At 37.4% G+C, this 17,171-nt stretch overlaps 1 protein-coding gene across 1 annotated transcript in view; it reads left to right on the plus strand.

Moving 5' to 3' along the window:
• The window catches only part of LOC136250630 (E3 ubiquitin-protein ligase rnf213-alpha-like), a 407,493-nt gene that overhangs the window by 283,731 nt on the left and 106,591 nt on the right, over window positions 1–17,171 (plus strand). Inside the window, exons 62-64 of the mRNA XM_066042854.1 lie at window positions 1,146–1,346; window positions 2,346–2,509; window positions 14,940–15,042. Coding sequence (XP_065898926.1) covers window positions 1,146–1,346; window positions 2,346–2,509; window positions 14,940–15,042 — 468 coding nt within the window. The remainder of the gene's footprint in view (window positions 1–1,145; window positions 1,347–2,345; window positions 2,510–14,939; window positions 15,043–17,171) is intronic.

Below are 17,171 nucleotides of genomic sequence, written 5' to 3' on the forward strand. Positions count from 1 at the left end.
CCAGTCAGATGTAATGAGCTCAGAATCTACCTAGATTATTTTACAATGCCATAAACACCTATCATATACTGTATAGCAAGAATCACAAATTTTCTGTGCCCAAAATATCTACCAAAAACCACCCTCAGTATTTATTTAGGCCTACTTTATTCCACGGACTGGACTCGCGGACTGAACTCACGGACTGAGCTGGAAACAGCTTTTAAACAATAATCCAGGAATTATCCATCTCTTGCAACACTGGAGACACCACTATTGAACTACAACTGCTGGTACTGCTCTTCCTTACAAGTCATGAAACTAGCATGTGCACTAATTAATTAGAATACACTTACAATACATGTGTATTAGTAGTGATATAGTGTGATAGAGGCTATTTAGCGTAGATATTTTCCTTTGTTGCTTTAGCACTAGCTAGTGTTACAGCTGTAGAGGTAAGCCAGTAATTATCCATAGCAGGTAGCTAGGTTGCACCACCAGGCGAGGTGATGGGGATATGCAAATAAACTAGCTCATCACTACAGCCCTAACGCTAGCTAGTGTTAAGTACTGAAGCAACAAGGAAAACATCTACGCTACAACAATGGCCTCTACCATGCTTTATCACTGCGAGTACACGTTTATAGTAAGTGTATTCTAATTACTTAGTACATGCGCTAGTATTATTTGACTTGCAGTACCAGCAGTTGTAGCACGATAATGGTGTCTCCAGTGTTGCAAGAGATGGATAATGCCTGGATTATTGTTTAAAAGCTGTTTCCAGCTCAGTCCACGAGTCCAGTCTGTGAGTCGATCCAGTCTGTGGAATAAAGTAGGCCATTTATTTAGAACTGTAGAAAGAATACATGTAGTACAGTGCCAGTGGAAATGGGCAGAAGGCTAACATGGCTGCATAAATGAAGCTTTAGAACTGCAGTCATAGAATGTAGTGGTCCAGTTTGATCAATGCAATTGAAGTAAATGGTTGGTAGTTAAAGTAGTGTGCATATAGCATGCTCCAACTGCTTGCAAAATGTTATTCATATAGTATACACAGTGCTGTTATATAAATTTACTAAGGTAAATAAGGATTCCTACTTGTAATGTTGCAAAGCATAAAAAACATCATGTAAATTCTAATGTGTAACTCTTTCTCTTTTTCACAGTTGGTATATGCTGCAGTGCAATCACGATTTAATAGTTTAGTTACAAAGCCATCCACATTTCTTGAAAAATTAGTTGTTTTACATTTGGCATACCATGAAGTGGAACCTCAATTACAGCAATTCAAACAACTTGTATCATTTTCACCGCAAATAGTGTCATCTCTGCAAAATAATCTGAATGATTACAGGAATGAAATATCAGTAAGTTGATGGTGTGTTATATAAAAGTAATGAACAAAGATTGTGGTTTAAAATGTCGTATTATAAATAGTTTGGGTGTATTTGTGATACTCATTTATGTCATTTATGATCCTGGAGATCATATATCAAAAATAATTTTTCCTTTTACAATAACTATAGAGTTAAATTACCTTGATACTGTTTATTAAAGTTTTAGTAATGAGGTGGGTATTACTAACTCATTTAGTTTACCTCAGCAATCCAGTAATTGTTATGTACATTAGAAAGGACAGTAAGGATTGGCAGCAAAATAGAATACTTTTGTATACACAATATGAAAACTGTTGTTGTCATTGTTGTATTGTCATGTATTACTTCATTACCAAGTTTTTCTTAAACTATTGTATGCATGGAATTTTTTGCGGTTGCAAATTAAAACAGAATGTTTATGATTTTATTTTCATGGTTCCATACCAAAACAGATTTTTCCACAATTTTATTTTCACAGATCACATACCTCAGTTTTCATGATCGAAGAGATGGCTTGTGTTTGAGCTTGTGTTTGTACAATGACAATAAGAGATATAACTCATTACTTAAAGGCTACTGTAAGGTAGCTATCATTTCTATAGGAATACCGCAGTTGAAGAAACGGTGAATCATGAGAGGGAGTCTAGAAAAGCAAGAGACCCCTTCATGGTAGTGCTGTGAAAAGACAAAGCTCATTGACCATCTAGGATGTGAATGCTAGACACTTGAGTTTGCTTTCAGTTCTTTATTAACCTCATTTTGGCACAATTGATAGTTAACTGTGATACATGCTGCTTGGCAAAGTGCTGGGCTTGGTCATGAATGCAACTAATGATGGTGTAAGTGCTAAAATTTTCATGGATTTATTTTTCAAGGTTGCTGTGTTAACTGCAAAATCCGTGAAAATTACATACCGCAAAAACAAATTCTGTGCATATGGTATAAACTTCATGGGAAATAATTGTTGAAATGCTATGTGTAATTATGTAGGATTTAGCACTTTGTGCTGTCAGATTATTGGTGAAAAAGCTTGAGTTTAATAACAGTTGGAATGTTGCACTTATCAAGGATTGGATTATAGAAATTGCCTATTATCAAACTTCAATTGTATCAGTGCTACACCTTAAAGCCTTTTCTGATGCTAGTGATACAAAGTATGTGTGTATATATTGTAATAATGTATATTTATTCATTTGTGGCTATTCATAGAATCAATTATAATTGTAATTATGCCTTTATTTTACAGTGTTTGCTTGTGCAGAAGCTTGTCACATTATTATAAAATGAAAGTCATATATCTGAATTTTAAATGTAAGGTATGAGTACTTCAATGAAAACCTTATGCAAGGTTACAATAGTGTTATTCCCAATGAAAACTGCTAAAAGATTAGCTGTTACAAAAACAAATTAGATTTTATAGCTAGCTCTTATAGATAATATATTTTCTAGCATTAATATCGGCAATACTATTACTGCATGCTGTAATATGCGTAAATAAAAACCAAACTCTATACTCATCCTCTTTGGATGGAAGGTGCTTATCAGTGTTGGGAGTAATGCGTTACGTAATAATATTACTTTTGTGGTAACTAAGTAATATAACGAATACGCTATAAAAACAGGTAGTATAACTCAAGTTACTTTACTTACAAATGTAATACGTTACCTAAGTAATATAGTTACTGTAACAAGTCTAATATTATGTAATATTATTACTACAAGTAACGAAGTTACTAATCTCATTAGTTATCCTCTGAGTAACGCCTAGCCACAACGAAGTAACAAAGCCTACTGAATGAAGCTTATTCACCAGCTTCTTACTACTTGTAACTAAGATTTGCACATTGTCCAACAACGCAATCATGTCACGTGATAAGGTGATAGTTTCACACGTGACAGCTTAAGGCTGTGGACACGAAGTAATATAATATGTAATATTATTATAGTTACTTTATTTTATGGGTAATATGTAACTAAATAGTTCAGTTGCAAGTAATATGTAACTAGTTACTTTTTAAAAGTAACTTGCCCAACACTGGTGCTTATTGGTTTCCCTACACTACTAGAAGAGCTTGGTTTGCGTTGATCCATATCAGTACACTCCAGCCCATACAAGCATAAAATCAGTGGAATAAAATAATTATTGTCTTAAAAATTATGCAACTACAAAATTTATAAGTCAAATGTAGGTTTAATACATCAACAAAGTGTTTTGTGTAGGTCTAGTCTACGTACTGTGATCATCCTAAGTGAGACCCCATACTGTCACATACCCTTCTAGAAGAGAATACAGCAACCATGTGCAATAGTAAAACCATTGCAACACTGCATGATGTACTGCCAGTGCTAGTATACAGAAAGTGCTAGTATTTGCCATGTTATAGTGGCAATACTATGACCTCGATGTGCTGCAGTGAGGATGAGCAGATATTTGATCTGTATTCTTAGCTGGCTGATGACTCTTCCAAGCACAGCTGACTCACGGTCATCTACAGGCGTACTATATTTCACTGGTGCTACCCAAGTTGGCTGTGCCAGTCATGTGTTGTGGTCATCACACAATTGCCAGGTGGCATTTGGGCAAGTAGGTACAGGTAGTGAAGGCAGCCTACAAGAAGATAATTAGTAGACGTGTGTACATGGTTAACAGTGGTCATCGCTGAGTATCTGTGTTGGAATAACTGAATAGAGAGAACATATTCACACACATGGATAATAGTAGGAATTATTGAGGTGATCACAGTTCAGCATTGTGGCGATAACTATATCTGAACTAGTGCTGGGCGGTATTGAAAAATAGCAAACGGTATACCTTCCATAAAAAGTGTCACGGTATTACTAAATATTAATGTTAAAGCAATTGGTATTAAAGTAACTGCCATTTACCTCAACAAAAGCACCAAATACCCATGGTAGCTCAGCAAACCTCGGCAGTTAGGTTAGCTGACTACATCAGCACCGGGTAGTTGGAAAAGGCGGATACGGTCGGACGCGGACATTTTCAAAGAACACTTTTACATTTATATATCAGTTATTTTCCATACCTAACGCTGTTTTTACAACCATCTTCGCTTCCAGACCCAGGCGTCGGTCTTGTCGTAGCGCTTATCCATTTATAAGCGCACGTGCGAAGGACTAGACCAGCGCTCCACAGCATGCCAAAGACCATAATATAGTGTTGTACACACGCTCTGAAGTCTAATACAGAGCTATATAGTTGTAGAGATTAGCTTATATGCCCCATGCAACTTAGTTTAGCAGGCCAAATCCACAATCTTACGCCTCTTAGTATAAGGCGCAGGCGCTTATACCAAGTGTTGAGGGTTTCAAGGATCTGGCCTACGAGATTAGGTTTGTGACATGCTAGATTAATCTCTGTAACTCTGAATTAGATTTCTAGAGTATGTGTGCAACACTATATGTTCTTTATAGTGCTAGTCTATCCTTCGCACATGTGCTTATACATGGATAAACGCTATTACAAGATCGACGCTTGGGTCTGGAAGCGAATGCTGCTGTAAAAACAACGTTAGGTATAAAAAATAACTGTTTTGTAAATGTAAAAGTGTATTTTAAAATTATCTGCATCCACGTCCGACCGTATCCGCCTTTTCCAACTACCCCATCAGCACCTTCCTACAAACATTGTCATATGTCTGGTTATCTTCTAAATATGGGATGAAATAAGCCCACAAGGAGGCCATAGTGCCCAGACGGTGTGGCAGTATTAAAAAAACAGGCGTTATCAAAACTGGTATAACTTAAATATCACAGATTACTAATAATACCGGTATATTGCCCAGCTGTAATATGAACCAAAACAGCCAAGCTGTAAAGAAAAGAGTCTAGCCTGCAAAAAGGCCAGGTTTAAAAAAGTTGTGAAATCAAAAGTGGCAGTCAAAAATGGCTGTGATGGTAGGTTAATGGCAAATTTTTTAATAACAACAATTCAGGGGACTATGTGTTGCCTCCTCCTAGGATTCAGCACAAAATTCACCTGAATTGTAAAATTTTTGCTGTTAACCTACCATCACAGCCATTTCTTGGCCGCCACTTTTGATTTCACAACTTTTTCACCCTGGCCTTTTTGGGGGCCGAACTCTTTTTTTATAGCTTGGCTGTTTTGGTTTAGATATCACTGCCACAAACCCTGGCTTCGGTGCTTCTTTTTAACTTTTTTTCTTCTTTACTGCAGGAATTGTTGAAAAAGAGAAGCAATTATAGCATAGGTTTTTGTCTGATCAAATATTTGCATTTTTAACATTGAATAAAATGAATGATTATCACATAAGTAACAAGGTGACTTGTTACATAACTGAACTGTAGTTGAACTTTCACTGTTTGTAGTTGAACTCTTTACAGAGTGACTTGAAATGTAGTTGAACTCTTCACAGCAAAAATAGTGTTCCAATACTACATATTCTAACCCCGTCTTTTTTCAGTATTGGAACAACTATTTAAAGAAACTCCTTATAATGAGACAAAACGAACCTCAAATCTATAAATGACTCTAATGTTATTCACTATTGGGGGCTGTGGTCTGTTTTTGTTTGAGCCAAGGTAGAATATTTGGACTTTTAGTTCCAACACCTAAACGTAGACGGAATAAATACAGTCAGTATTTGTGTATGAATTATGCTGTGCTTGTTTCTAGCTGATCTGTCAACAGGGTGACTTGTTTCCTGCTGATCTCTCTATAGAGCGACTTGTTTCTAGCAGGTAATCTCTCTACAGCATAATTTGCTTTATCTGAACTCTCTACGGGGTGACTTGAAATATAGTTGTACTCTCTACAGGGTGACTTGATCTCTCTACAGGGTGGCTTACTTCTAGCTGAAGTCTACAGAGTAATGTTTCTAAATAAATTAAAAGTAAATAAAATAAAATAAAAACAGAGTGACTTGTTTCTAACTGAACTCAACAGAGTGACTTGTTTCTAACTGAACTCTACAGAGTGACTTGTTAAACCAGGCATGTGCCCACAGCCGGCTGTGGGCGCGCGCCTGGTTTACTGAAATTGTTTTCGTAAAAGTGTGTGTGTGTACCTATCTATCTACATATCTACCTACGTTTGTCCGTACACACCCATGTGAGTAAAATCGTTAAATGTGACCGGGCCTGCGAAAACAGGGCATGTGGGCACAAACTACACCCCATCACTCTACAGGTCATATCTCAGTATTGGAAATGTATTTTTCCATTCTGTAACTTACATCATGATACCAATTAAATACTTACTAAGAGCTGAAAATTGCTATCCCATAGCATAATGGTACAAAATGTTATAAGTAATGAAAGTGTGAAAAAGTAGGCAAAAATCATGTGCCCACATGCCCTATTATCGCAGGCCCGGTCACAAATAATGGTAAAATCAGCTTTTACATAAGAAGTAAAAGTGAAATGAAGTCTGTATTAAACTTCTGCACAGGTGAACTTTGCTCTGAGATGGTTTCTTTTCGGCGGACTGAAATACGGGTGTGGCGACTTTCCTCAGACTTTGTAAATTACTTTCCCGTTGAGGTTTTCAGGCATTTAACAACTGAAAAACAACGGTGCAGGCCTCGTACACTACCAGGAATAGCCTATCGCTTCGAGTTTAAAAGGGGGCATATCCTTATGTACACGAACGAAAATGAAGAGCAGCTTTGAGGCTTTGTTGAGAGAATTTTTGGGAAAAAACATGATAGTCAAACTATAATACAGTTTAGAAGATACTTCTGTGAGTAATATGTTGGTAAAAGCAGTTTGTTTAACAAGCGCTTCCTTAGCAGAGCATAGCAACGTAATTGAATGAATTACAAAAATTTCATGAATTACAAAATACGAGAATTAGCTAATAATATTATTGCACAACCCTATTGGTTAAAACAATAAAATAGTATTACTTAATTCATAGTAGCATATACTATCTATGGTTAATTCCAGATGAGTTAGCTAGCTGCATGGTGCCTGGTTTTTAGAAGTAATGCAACATCAACTTGTTTCTAACTGATCTCTCTACAGATTGATTTGTTTCCAGCTGATCTCTCTACAGAGTGACTTGTTTCTGAAATCTCTACAGGGTGATTTGAAATGTAGTTGAACTCTTTACAGTCAAGCTGATCTCTCTACAGGGTGTAGTTTATCTCTATATAGGGCTAGCTGATCTCTCTTCAGGGTGACTGCTTTATTAGAGTGACTACTCTATTAGAGTATCTCAATCTCACACTTGCTACACCAAGTTGAATTTCGTGTTACAACTCTGTGGCTTTTAATCTGATTCTTCTGTACTACTGAAGGGCCTTTTTAAGGTGATTAATCCATCTGTACACCGATTTTCAAATCATTCCACTGAGCGATTTGTCTGGTAGGTGTGGCAAATTATTAGTTAAACCTTGATTGCATAATTTTTACACACTGTTGATTGTTTCACTGTATCTTCATGATCATTAGCTTCATTTCTTTCAAACCACAAAAGGTTTGAGGTTCAATAGTTAACCTATCCACGTATATCGATTTTCAGCTTCTTCTCATAAGCGGTTTATCCTGTAGGCATGACAACATATTGGTGTTATTTTTTGTGAATAATTGCTAATAACTCCTTCACTGCTTATCGTATTCCAGCCAACCTTGATACCAAGATGTGCCTTTATCCCCCCCCCCCCCCCCCCCTTATGTGTGCCAAATTTCAAGGCACTTGGATATTGTGGTTGCATTTTTATGGCAGTTTTATAAGTGTGCGAAAAGATGAAGGAGAAAAGAAAAATCTGAGAAATTAAGCCAATTTTTGAAGTGTCATATCTCGGAATGCTTGAATCAATTTTGCTGAAATTTGGAATGTGGAGCACTGATGTTGGCAGGCGTGTCCACACCAAAAATCATCATGATCGATTTCACAACTTGTTCACCCTGGCCTTTTTGGGAGGTGCACTCTTTTTTTTACAACTTAGCTGTTTTGGTTTAGATATCACTTCTTTTTGTATTGCAAGCCACAAAGCCAGCCATAAACTGGCTTTGGTGCTTCTTTTAATCTTGTCTTTTTTTCTTCACTACAGGAATTGTTGAACAAGAGAAGCAATCATAGTAATGTGTGTATAGCTTTTTGTCTAATTAATTATTTGTATATTTAGCACTATTATCACATAAGTAACAAGGTGACTTGATACCTAACTGAACTGTAGCTGAACTGTCATTGTTTGAAGTTGACCTCTTTACAGGGTGACTTGTGTCTAGCTGAAATCTCTACATGGTGACTTGATCAAGTTGATCTCTCTATACAGGGTGATTTGTTTCCAGCTGATCTTGCTACATGGTGACTTGTTTCCAGCTGATCTCTCTACAGGGCAACTTGTTTCTAGCTGATCTCTCTGCAGGGTGATTTGAAATGTAGTTGAATTCTCTGCAGGGTGACTTGATCAATCTGTTCTCTCTACAGGGTAATTTGTTTCCAGTTGATCTCTCTACAGGGCAACTTGTTTTTAGCTCATCTTTCTGCTGGGTGACTTATTTCTAGCTGAACTCTGTACTAGGTGACTTGTTTCCAGCTGGTCTCTCTACAGGGTGATTTGTTTGTAGCTGTTCTCTCTATAGGGTGACTTGTTTCTAGCTAATCTCTTTACATGATGATTTGTTTCCAGCGAATCTTTCTACAGGGTGATTTGTAGTAGGGCAACTTATTTCTAGCTGATATCTCTACAGGGCAACTTATTTCTAGCTAATATCTCTACAGGGTGATTTGTTTGTAGCTGATCTCTATACAGGTTACTTGTTTCTAGCTGATCTCTCTTCACGGTAACTGCTCTATTAGAGTATCTCAATTTCGCACTTACTGTACCGAGATAGATTTTGTGTTATTGGCTTTAAGTCTGATTCTTCTAAACTATTGAAGAACATTTCTAAGGTGATTAATCCATCTGTACACCAATTTTCAAACATTCCACTGAGTGGTTTGTTTGGTAGTTGTGGCAAGTATTCATTTTTTATTAGCTAATCTCGATTGCATAGTTGTTACACACTGTTGGTTGTTTCACTTTATCTTCATGGTCTTTAGCTTGATTTCTTTCAAACCACAAAAGATTTGAGGTTCAATGGTTAACCTATCAATGTACCAATTTTCAGCTTCTTCCCATAAGCAGTTTACCCTGTAGGCATGGCTACATAATATATGTTGGTGTTATTTTGTTCGTGAATAATCACTAATAACTTCTTGACTGCTTATTGTATTCCTGCCAAACGTGGTACCACAATGCACCTTTATACCTCCCTTCTGTGTGCCAAATTTCAAGGCAATCGGAGCATTTTATGGAGCATTTTATTGCAGGTTTGTAAGTGTGTGAAATGACAAAGAAGAAGAGGAAAAATGAAGCAACTAAGCCAATCTTTGAAGTCTGATATCTCGGGAATGCTTGAAGCAATTTTGCTGAAATTTGGATTGTGGTGTACTGACGTTGTCAGGCATGTCCACAGCAAAAATTGTCATGTTTCATAAAGGAAGCATGGAGTTACAAATGCATGAAAATTGCATTTTCTTCCTGTCAACATACTCACGTGGCAGCACGACACACTACCGTGTGTCTTGATAGATGTATGTCAGGATGAGCAGCATGTTCAAGCACTGCCAGTGCTATATAGTATATAGTGGCAGCAGAAAATAGAAGGGGAGGAAGGACACCGTGCAGTTGTGAGGATGAACAGATATTTCATCTGCATTCCTGGGTGACTGACAACTCTTCAAGCACTACTGACTGGCAGTTATCTGCACAGGTATGTTCACAAGCCATCTTTGGCAGGTTGTAGTAAACCTACTTTTTGCCATTTTTGGCAACTTTCAAAGCTGCCAAAACTGGCAACTTCAAAAGCTGCCAAAACTGGCAACTTCAAACGCTGCCAAGTAGTGAAGGCAGACTACAAAGAGAAAATTAGTAATCAAGTGTGCATTGTTAACAGCTAGTGGTCATCTCTGAGAGCTGGTGGTGGCATTGGAAGGACTGGAGAGAGAACACATGCGCACATTTGGTTAATAGTAAGAATGTTTGAAATCATCACAGTTCCTGCATACATAGGCATTTTTTTGCCATAACTACAGTAGATACATGCAAAGAAGAGTAACATGTTCAAATTTGTGTACAAGGGTTGATTAGTGTGACACAATATGTGACAGCTTGGTTGGAAACAACTTTTGTAACCATATTATCTAATCAAAAACAGCCAAGCTGTAAAAAAAGGAGTGCGGCCCTTGAAAAGGCTATGATGAAGAAAGATGTGAAATCCAAGGTGGCGGCCAAGAAATGGCTGTGATGGTAGGTTAATGGTAAAAATTTTAATAACGACAATTAAGGTGAATTTGGTGCCACTTGGTCTTGGCACAAAATTCACCTGAATTGTCGTTATTAAAATTTTTACCATTAACCTACCATCACAGCCATTTCTTGGCCACCACCTTGGATTTCACATCTTTTTTCATCATAGCCTTTTCAAGGGCCGTACTCCTTTTTTACAGCTTGGCTGTTTTTGATTAGATTTCACTTCATTTTGTATTTGTATACCCCAAATAGGCCAGCTTTGAGGTTTTTAACCTATATTTTTTTCTCTACCACAGGAAAAAGAAAAGTATGAAACAGATTTTATAAATACTTTAACTCATTCTGATTTTATCAGTAAATGTACAAATTATATGTATAATGCATATATTTATTACATGTCAATTAATCCCTACAGGATAATTTGCAGTTGATCTCTCTACTGGGTGACTTGAGATGTAGCTGAACTCTCTACAGGGTGATTTGCTTGTACGTAGATGAACTCTTTACAGGATTCTTTCTGCAGGGTGACTTGACTCTAGCTGAACTCTCTGCAGGGTTATCTGTTTGTAGTTGAACTCTCTACAGGGTGATTTGTTTGCAGCTGAACTCTCTACAAGGTAACTTCTTCTAGCTGATCTGTCTACAGGGTGACTTGTTTCTAGCTGGTCTCTCTACAGGGCGATTGGTTTGTAGCTGAATTCTGTACAGGGTGATTTGTTTGCAGCTGAACTCTCTACATGGTGGTTTCTTTGTAGGTGAACTCTCTAAAAGGTGACTTCTTCTAGCTGATATGTCTAGAGGGTGACTTGTTTCTAGCTGGTCTCTCTACAAGACGATTTGTTTGTAGCTGAATTCTCTACAGGGTGATTTGTTTGCAGCTGAACTCTCTACATGGTGGTTTCTTTGTAGCTGAACTCTCTAAAAGGTGACTTCTTCTAGCTGAACTCTCTACAGGGTGATCTTTTTATAGCTGAACTCTCTACAGAGTGATTTGTTTGCAGCTGAACTCTCTACATGTAGCTGTTTGTAGCTGAACTTTCTACAAGGTACAGTATCTTCTTCTAGCTGATCTCTCTACAGGGTGATTTGTTTGCAGCTGAACTCTCTACATAGTGGTTTCTTTGTAGCTGAACTCTCTACAAGGTGACTTCTTCTAGCTGATCTCTCTACAGGGTGACTTGTTTCTAGCTGATCTCTCTACAGGGTGATTTGTTTCTAGCTGATCTCTCTACAGGGTGATTTGTTTGCAGCTGAACTCTCTACATAGTGGTTTCTTTGTAGCTGAACTCTCTACAAGGTGATTTCGTCTAGCTGAACTCTCTACAGGCGTACAGGGTGATATTTTCGTAGCCAAACTCTCTACAGGATGATTTGTTTGCAGCTGAACTCTTTACTAGGTAAATTCTTTTTTTCTAGCTGATCTCTCTACAGGGTGATTTGTTTGCAGCTGAACTCTCTACATAGTGGTTTCTTTGTAGCTGAACTCTCTACAAGGTGACTTCTTCTAGTTGATCTCTCTACAGGGTGACTTGTTTCTAGCTGAATTGTCTATAAGATTAACTGTTTGTAGCTGAACTTCCTACAGAATAACTTGCAATATAATATAATTATTTAATGGAGTAAGCTATAAACGTAGCCGAATGCTCTATTAGAGTGACTGTTCTATTAGAGTATCTCGCATTTGCTACACGTAGTTGGCTTTCGAATCATAACTCAGTGGTTTGTAATCCGATTCTTCTGTACTACTGCAAGGACTTTCTATGATGATTATTACAGCTATACACCGATTTTCAGCTCATTGCTTAAGCGGTTTGCCTGGTAGACGTGAAAACTAATAGTTTTTTTATTCATAAAAATCGAATGCGTAATTGTGACACAGGTTGAGTTTTGTGTCATCTCCATGGTCTTTATCTCGATTCTGTTCAAACCACAAAAAGGCACTCCTACGATGGTTACTCCATCTACATAGCAATTTTCAGCTCATTCCTTCAAGGGGTTTACCCTGTGGGCGTGACAGACCTTCGACATTATATGCAAATAATCGGTCATAACTCCGTGAATGTTCATCGGATTCCTACCAAAAGTGGTACTGAGATCCACCTTAATGAGCCCTTCAAGTGTGCCAAATTTCAGCCTGATTGGAGCACGCATTCGTGTTTTATGGCGGATTTTGCAAAGTGTGCGAAATGAAGAAGTAGAAGAAGAAAAAAAAACGGAGAAATTAAAACGACATTTTGTTCGCTCATATCTCGGAAATGGCTGGAGCGATTTTCTTCGAAGTTGCTATGTAGACTCCCCTAACTGGCCAGCACTTCTCTAGCAAATTTAGTTCCAATCGGATCAGGGATCACAGAGCTACATAGGCGTGAAAATTGCGTTTTCTTTCTTCCTGTAAATATACTCACGGTGTGGTGCGTCGGCTTCTTGGGCCGCACGACACACTATCGTGTGTCTTGATAAACATTATTGAGGGAATTATAAGGATGAGTAAGTCATTTGTTTTGATATTGCATGGGATCTGGCTGAGCATGTTGTTGCACTTGCGTTATCATACAGTACGATAGTAACTGTATAGTAGGGACGAAAAAGGAGTAGGCGTGGCCCACGAAATAAAATCACCAGTCTCAATTTTCCCTGATGATGATGAGGCAGTAAAACTAAGCCCAAACAAGCTTTCAGATCGACCCAAAATGCTTTCAACAAGTTGCTACGGAATTTTAAATTTTTTTTATTCAACAGAATGTTCTACTGACTGACTGACTGACTGACTGACTGACTGACTGATGCCTTCAGACAAGCATAACTTGATAACGGCTAAGGCTACAGGCTTGATTTTTTTTCACTGTTCGATGTCGCTTCAGCCTGACAGGTGCCTTTTGGCATACCGCAGTATGTACAATGCATTCTTCATGGACTTACCAGTGTCCTTCTTTGTGTCCCATTCATCTTTGCCGACAGGGAAAGGTGTCGATTTGGCACGAGCACGTGATGGCTTCCCTTCGAAATGAAAATCGTCCGTATTTTTCATAGTGGCTATTTTGATTGCAAAGGTGCTTTTCAAACAGTTCTTGATTCATATTGCTGTGTAACGGGTTGAACATAGCCGATAGCGAAGCATAATGGATACTTCACTTTTCAGATGATAATTAATAAAATTGGGGCACGGCACCATTTCTTTTGGTATTCCTAGATTGTAGAGGTGCTTCCGGAAAAGTTCTAGATTCGTATTGCTGTGTAACGGTTTGAACATAGCTGACAACCAAGCGTAATAGATACTTCACTTTTCAGATGATAATTGATATAGCTGGGGCGCGCGGCGCCATTTCAGATGCGGTATGCGAGGGTTCACCAGTCAAATAATACAAAAAAAATTAACAAACAAGTATACAAAAAAATTTGGAATTTTCAACTAGAGTAGGGACCATAGCACATCGATAAAAAGTACTGAAACAAGTTGGAGTAGTCCATGATATTAAATCACAGTAAAACAATAAGAAGTGTTATATCCCTACTGTGCATTTCCGTTATGGTATCTTGAGCACAGTAGGGATATAACACTTCTTATTGTTTTACTGTGATTTAATATCATGGACTACTCTAACTTGTTTCAGTACTTTTTATCGATGTGCTATGGTCCCTACTCTAGTTGAAAATTCCAAATTTTTTCATGTACTTGTCCTTATTAAAATGCATGCCTTATTCTTATTAATGTGCTAGCCAATTAATTCATATCCATGATGTGTAGCATGGTTGCTTCAGTGTAACATAAACTATTTTTAACTTTGTTAAACATCATTAATAAAACAGTCACCCTAAACAGCAGTAAAATAAACATTGTTGTATTGTGGTGAACTGCTGAAAGCATCTAGCGGTGTTACTTTGGAGAAAGGGAAGCTAAGGATATCATTATAGTAAGCTTTTACACAAGCAGGGTAGACAGATAGCCACTGGGTATTGAGGGTGAGCATATGCAATGCTACTTACTTGTGCATGACAAAACCAAATTAATTGTACTAGAATTGATGTTAATATAACGGTTTTTTAGTGGTTAAGTCTATCACACTGTGTTGCATTACTGTTGCAATCTTGTATGACTTCTTGTAAGACCTTTTGTTTCTCCGTCAACAGATTTGTTTACTTATGTATTGTGCCATAAACAGAAGGTTAACTTTGCTATGATGCTCATATTCTATTCCCACACCAAGCATGTTAGCTTCAATTTATTGTAAAACAATAAATTACATTTGATACAAGTACATTTCTCTCCATACATAATGTTGTCATAATATGAATTTTTGTGCAGGGATAAATGGAAGAAGATCCTAGCATTAAAATCATTTGCTATTATTGTTGGACTACATTATAAAGTTAAATTTGTTACTGATTCTATGAAACGAATGTGCCTGGTAAGTCAATAACAATTGTATTTATGTATGTATGTATGTATGTATGTATGTATGTATGTATGTATGTATGTATGTATGTATGTATGTATGTATGTATGTATGTATGTATGTATGTATGTATGTATGTATGTATGTATGTATGTATGTATGTATTGCTAATGTGATTTGTGAAGCCCTAGAAGCCAATGTAGCAGAAGTCAGTTATGAACTGCAATCTGTGAGGAAAATAAATGCCTTAAACAAATCATCACCTTTGTAAATTACCAGAAAAGGGTTACATTTCTGGTAGATAACTGACAATGTGATTATTATCATAGCAGATGATTAACTGTATGCAGTAGCCTAATGGTTGTGAAAGCTCACCAGTAAAAATTTACATGTAAAAATGAAATAGCATACAGTACGATAGTACTGCATATTAAAGATCATGGAGGTTTGGGTTTTTCTGACCAAAAATATCACCCAAAAACCAGCTTCACAATACTATCCTGGGGGCTTGGCAGTATTGGTTAGCCCAAAAGTACCTTCAGTACGGCCCTAAATGCTTCCAAGAAATGGCTACAATTAAAAATAAAATCATTTGATGAAATTTTCTACTGCCTGCCTGCCTGCCCGCCCGTCCGCCCGCCCGCCCGCCCGCCTGCCTGCCTGCCTGCCTTCAGACTAGCCTAACTCGATAACGGTTCAGGCTATGGACTTGATTTTTTCACTGTTCAATGTTGCTTTGTCCTGAGATATGCCTTTTGGCATACCACAGTTCGTACAATGCATACATGTCCTCCTTTGTGTTCCATTTCTTTTTGCTAACAGCCAAAGCCTACAAGAATCATTTGTATTTTCCATGGTGGCTAGGTTGATTGCAGGGGCGCTTCTCCTACTGTCCTTCCATTTTTAGCACTGTGAAAATGGGCTAGAAGTGAAACATATTAGCCACTTCACTTTCGAGTCAATAATTGATAATTGGGATGCACAAATCGTTCATATTTTTTTGTGGTGACTGGTTTGATTGCAGAAGAGCTTCTCCTATGTGTAACGGGCTGAGCAAAGCTGAAAACGAAGTGTAATGGCCACTTCACTTTTGGGTCAGTGATTGATGTTTGGGGCAAACATTACCTTTGGCGCCATCCTTTCTTTTGATGCAGTATGTGTGGATTCACCAGTCATAATAATATTGCAAGAAAAAGTAACAAACAAGTATAAGGGAAAATTTAATTTGATTAGGGATCATAGAAAAAATGTAGGGAAACAAGGGAGGTCGCCTACACCTGTAGATATACTAGTGGACATTTAATCCCTAATTCAGTCTACCTACCATGACTGAGTTAAGGATTAAATGTCCACTAGTATATCTTAGGCGACCTCCCTTGTTTCCCTATTTTTTTTTTTCTATGATACCACTTGAACTTAAAATTCTTAATTTTTATTTACTTAAAATGCGTTTTCCTTAAAACAATCAGAAAGACATTCAATACACAAAGACATTTTACTTCCTGCTAATTGCACTGTTGCTTGATATCATCCTGCTACAGATCAGTAGTGTTACTTATTAGCTGTAATACAAGGAATTCAGACTTTTGTCTGTTATGTATGCCTCGGGCCTGCAGCCCTTGGGCTGTCAGGCATTTATAGTCAGGCAAAGCTCTCATTCCCATGTTACAGCTATTACTTGTATTTAATGTCTTTAGCAAACTAGTTATTATATTTCCTTATGCAATAAAATTTTATCTATACTGTAGATAAGAGAATATATATATATATTTACTATATTTTAAACTTAAAAATAAAGTAGGGATTCAAGCGATAAAAAGTAGTGAAACAAGAGATGAATGACAGTATTACAGCATAGCTTGGTGGGAAAATCCCTACATTGGCATGTCATAACAGTGATTTTGTTCAATGCCAAAGTAGGGATTTTCCCACCAGCATTGCTATAATACCATCATTCATCTCTTGTTTCACTACTTTTTATCACTTGGATCCCTATTTCATTTTTAAATTAAATATACTAGTTTGGTTAGGGTTTTTTGTTACAGCATACAGCTATACATGTGTGACTGTTTTATTAGGGTGACTGCTATATTAGAGTTTCTCAAGTCAGCCTTTCACCTACCAAGGAGTAGGTCACTATT

Source organism: Dysidea avara, chromosome 3 (assembly GCF_963678975.1).
Source record: "Dysidea avara chromosome 3, odDysAvar1.4, whole genome shotgun sequence".
Lineage (NCBI taxonomy): Eukaryota > Metazoa > Porifera > Demospongiae > Dictyoceratida > Dysideidae > Dysidea > Dysidea avara.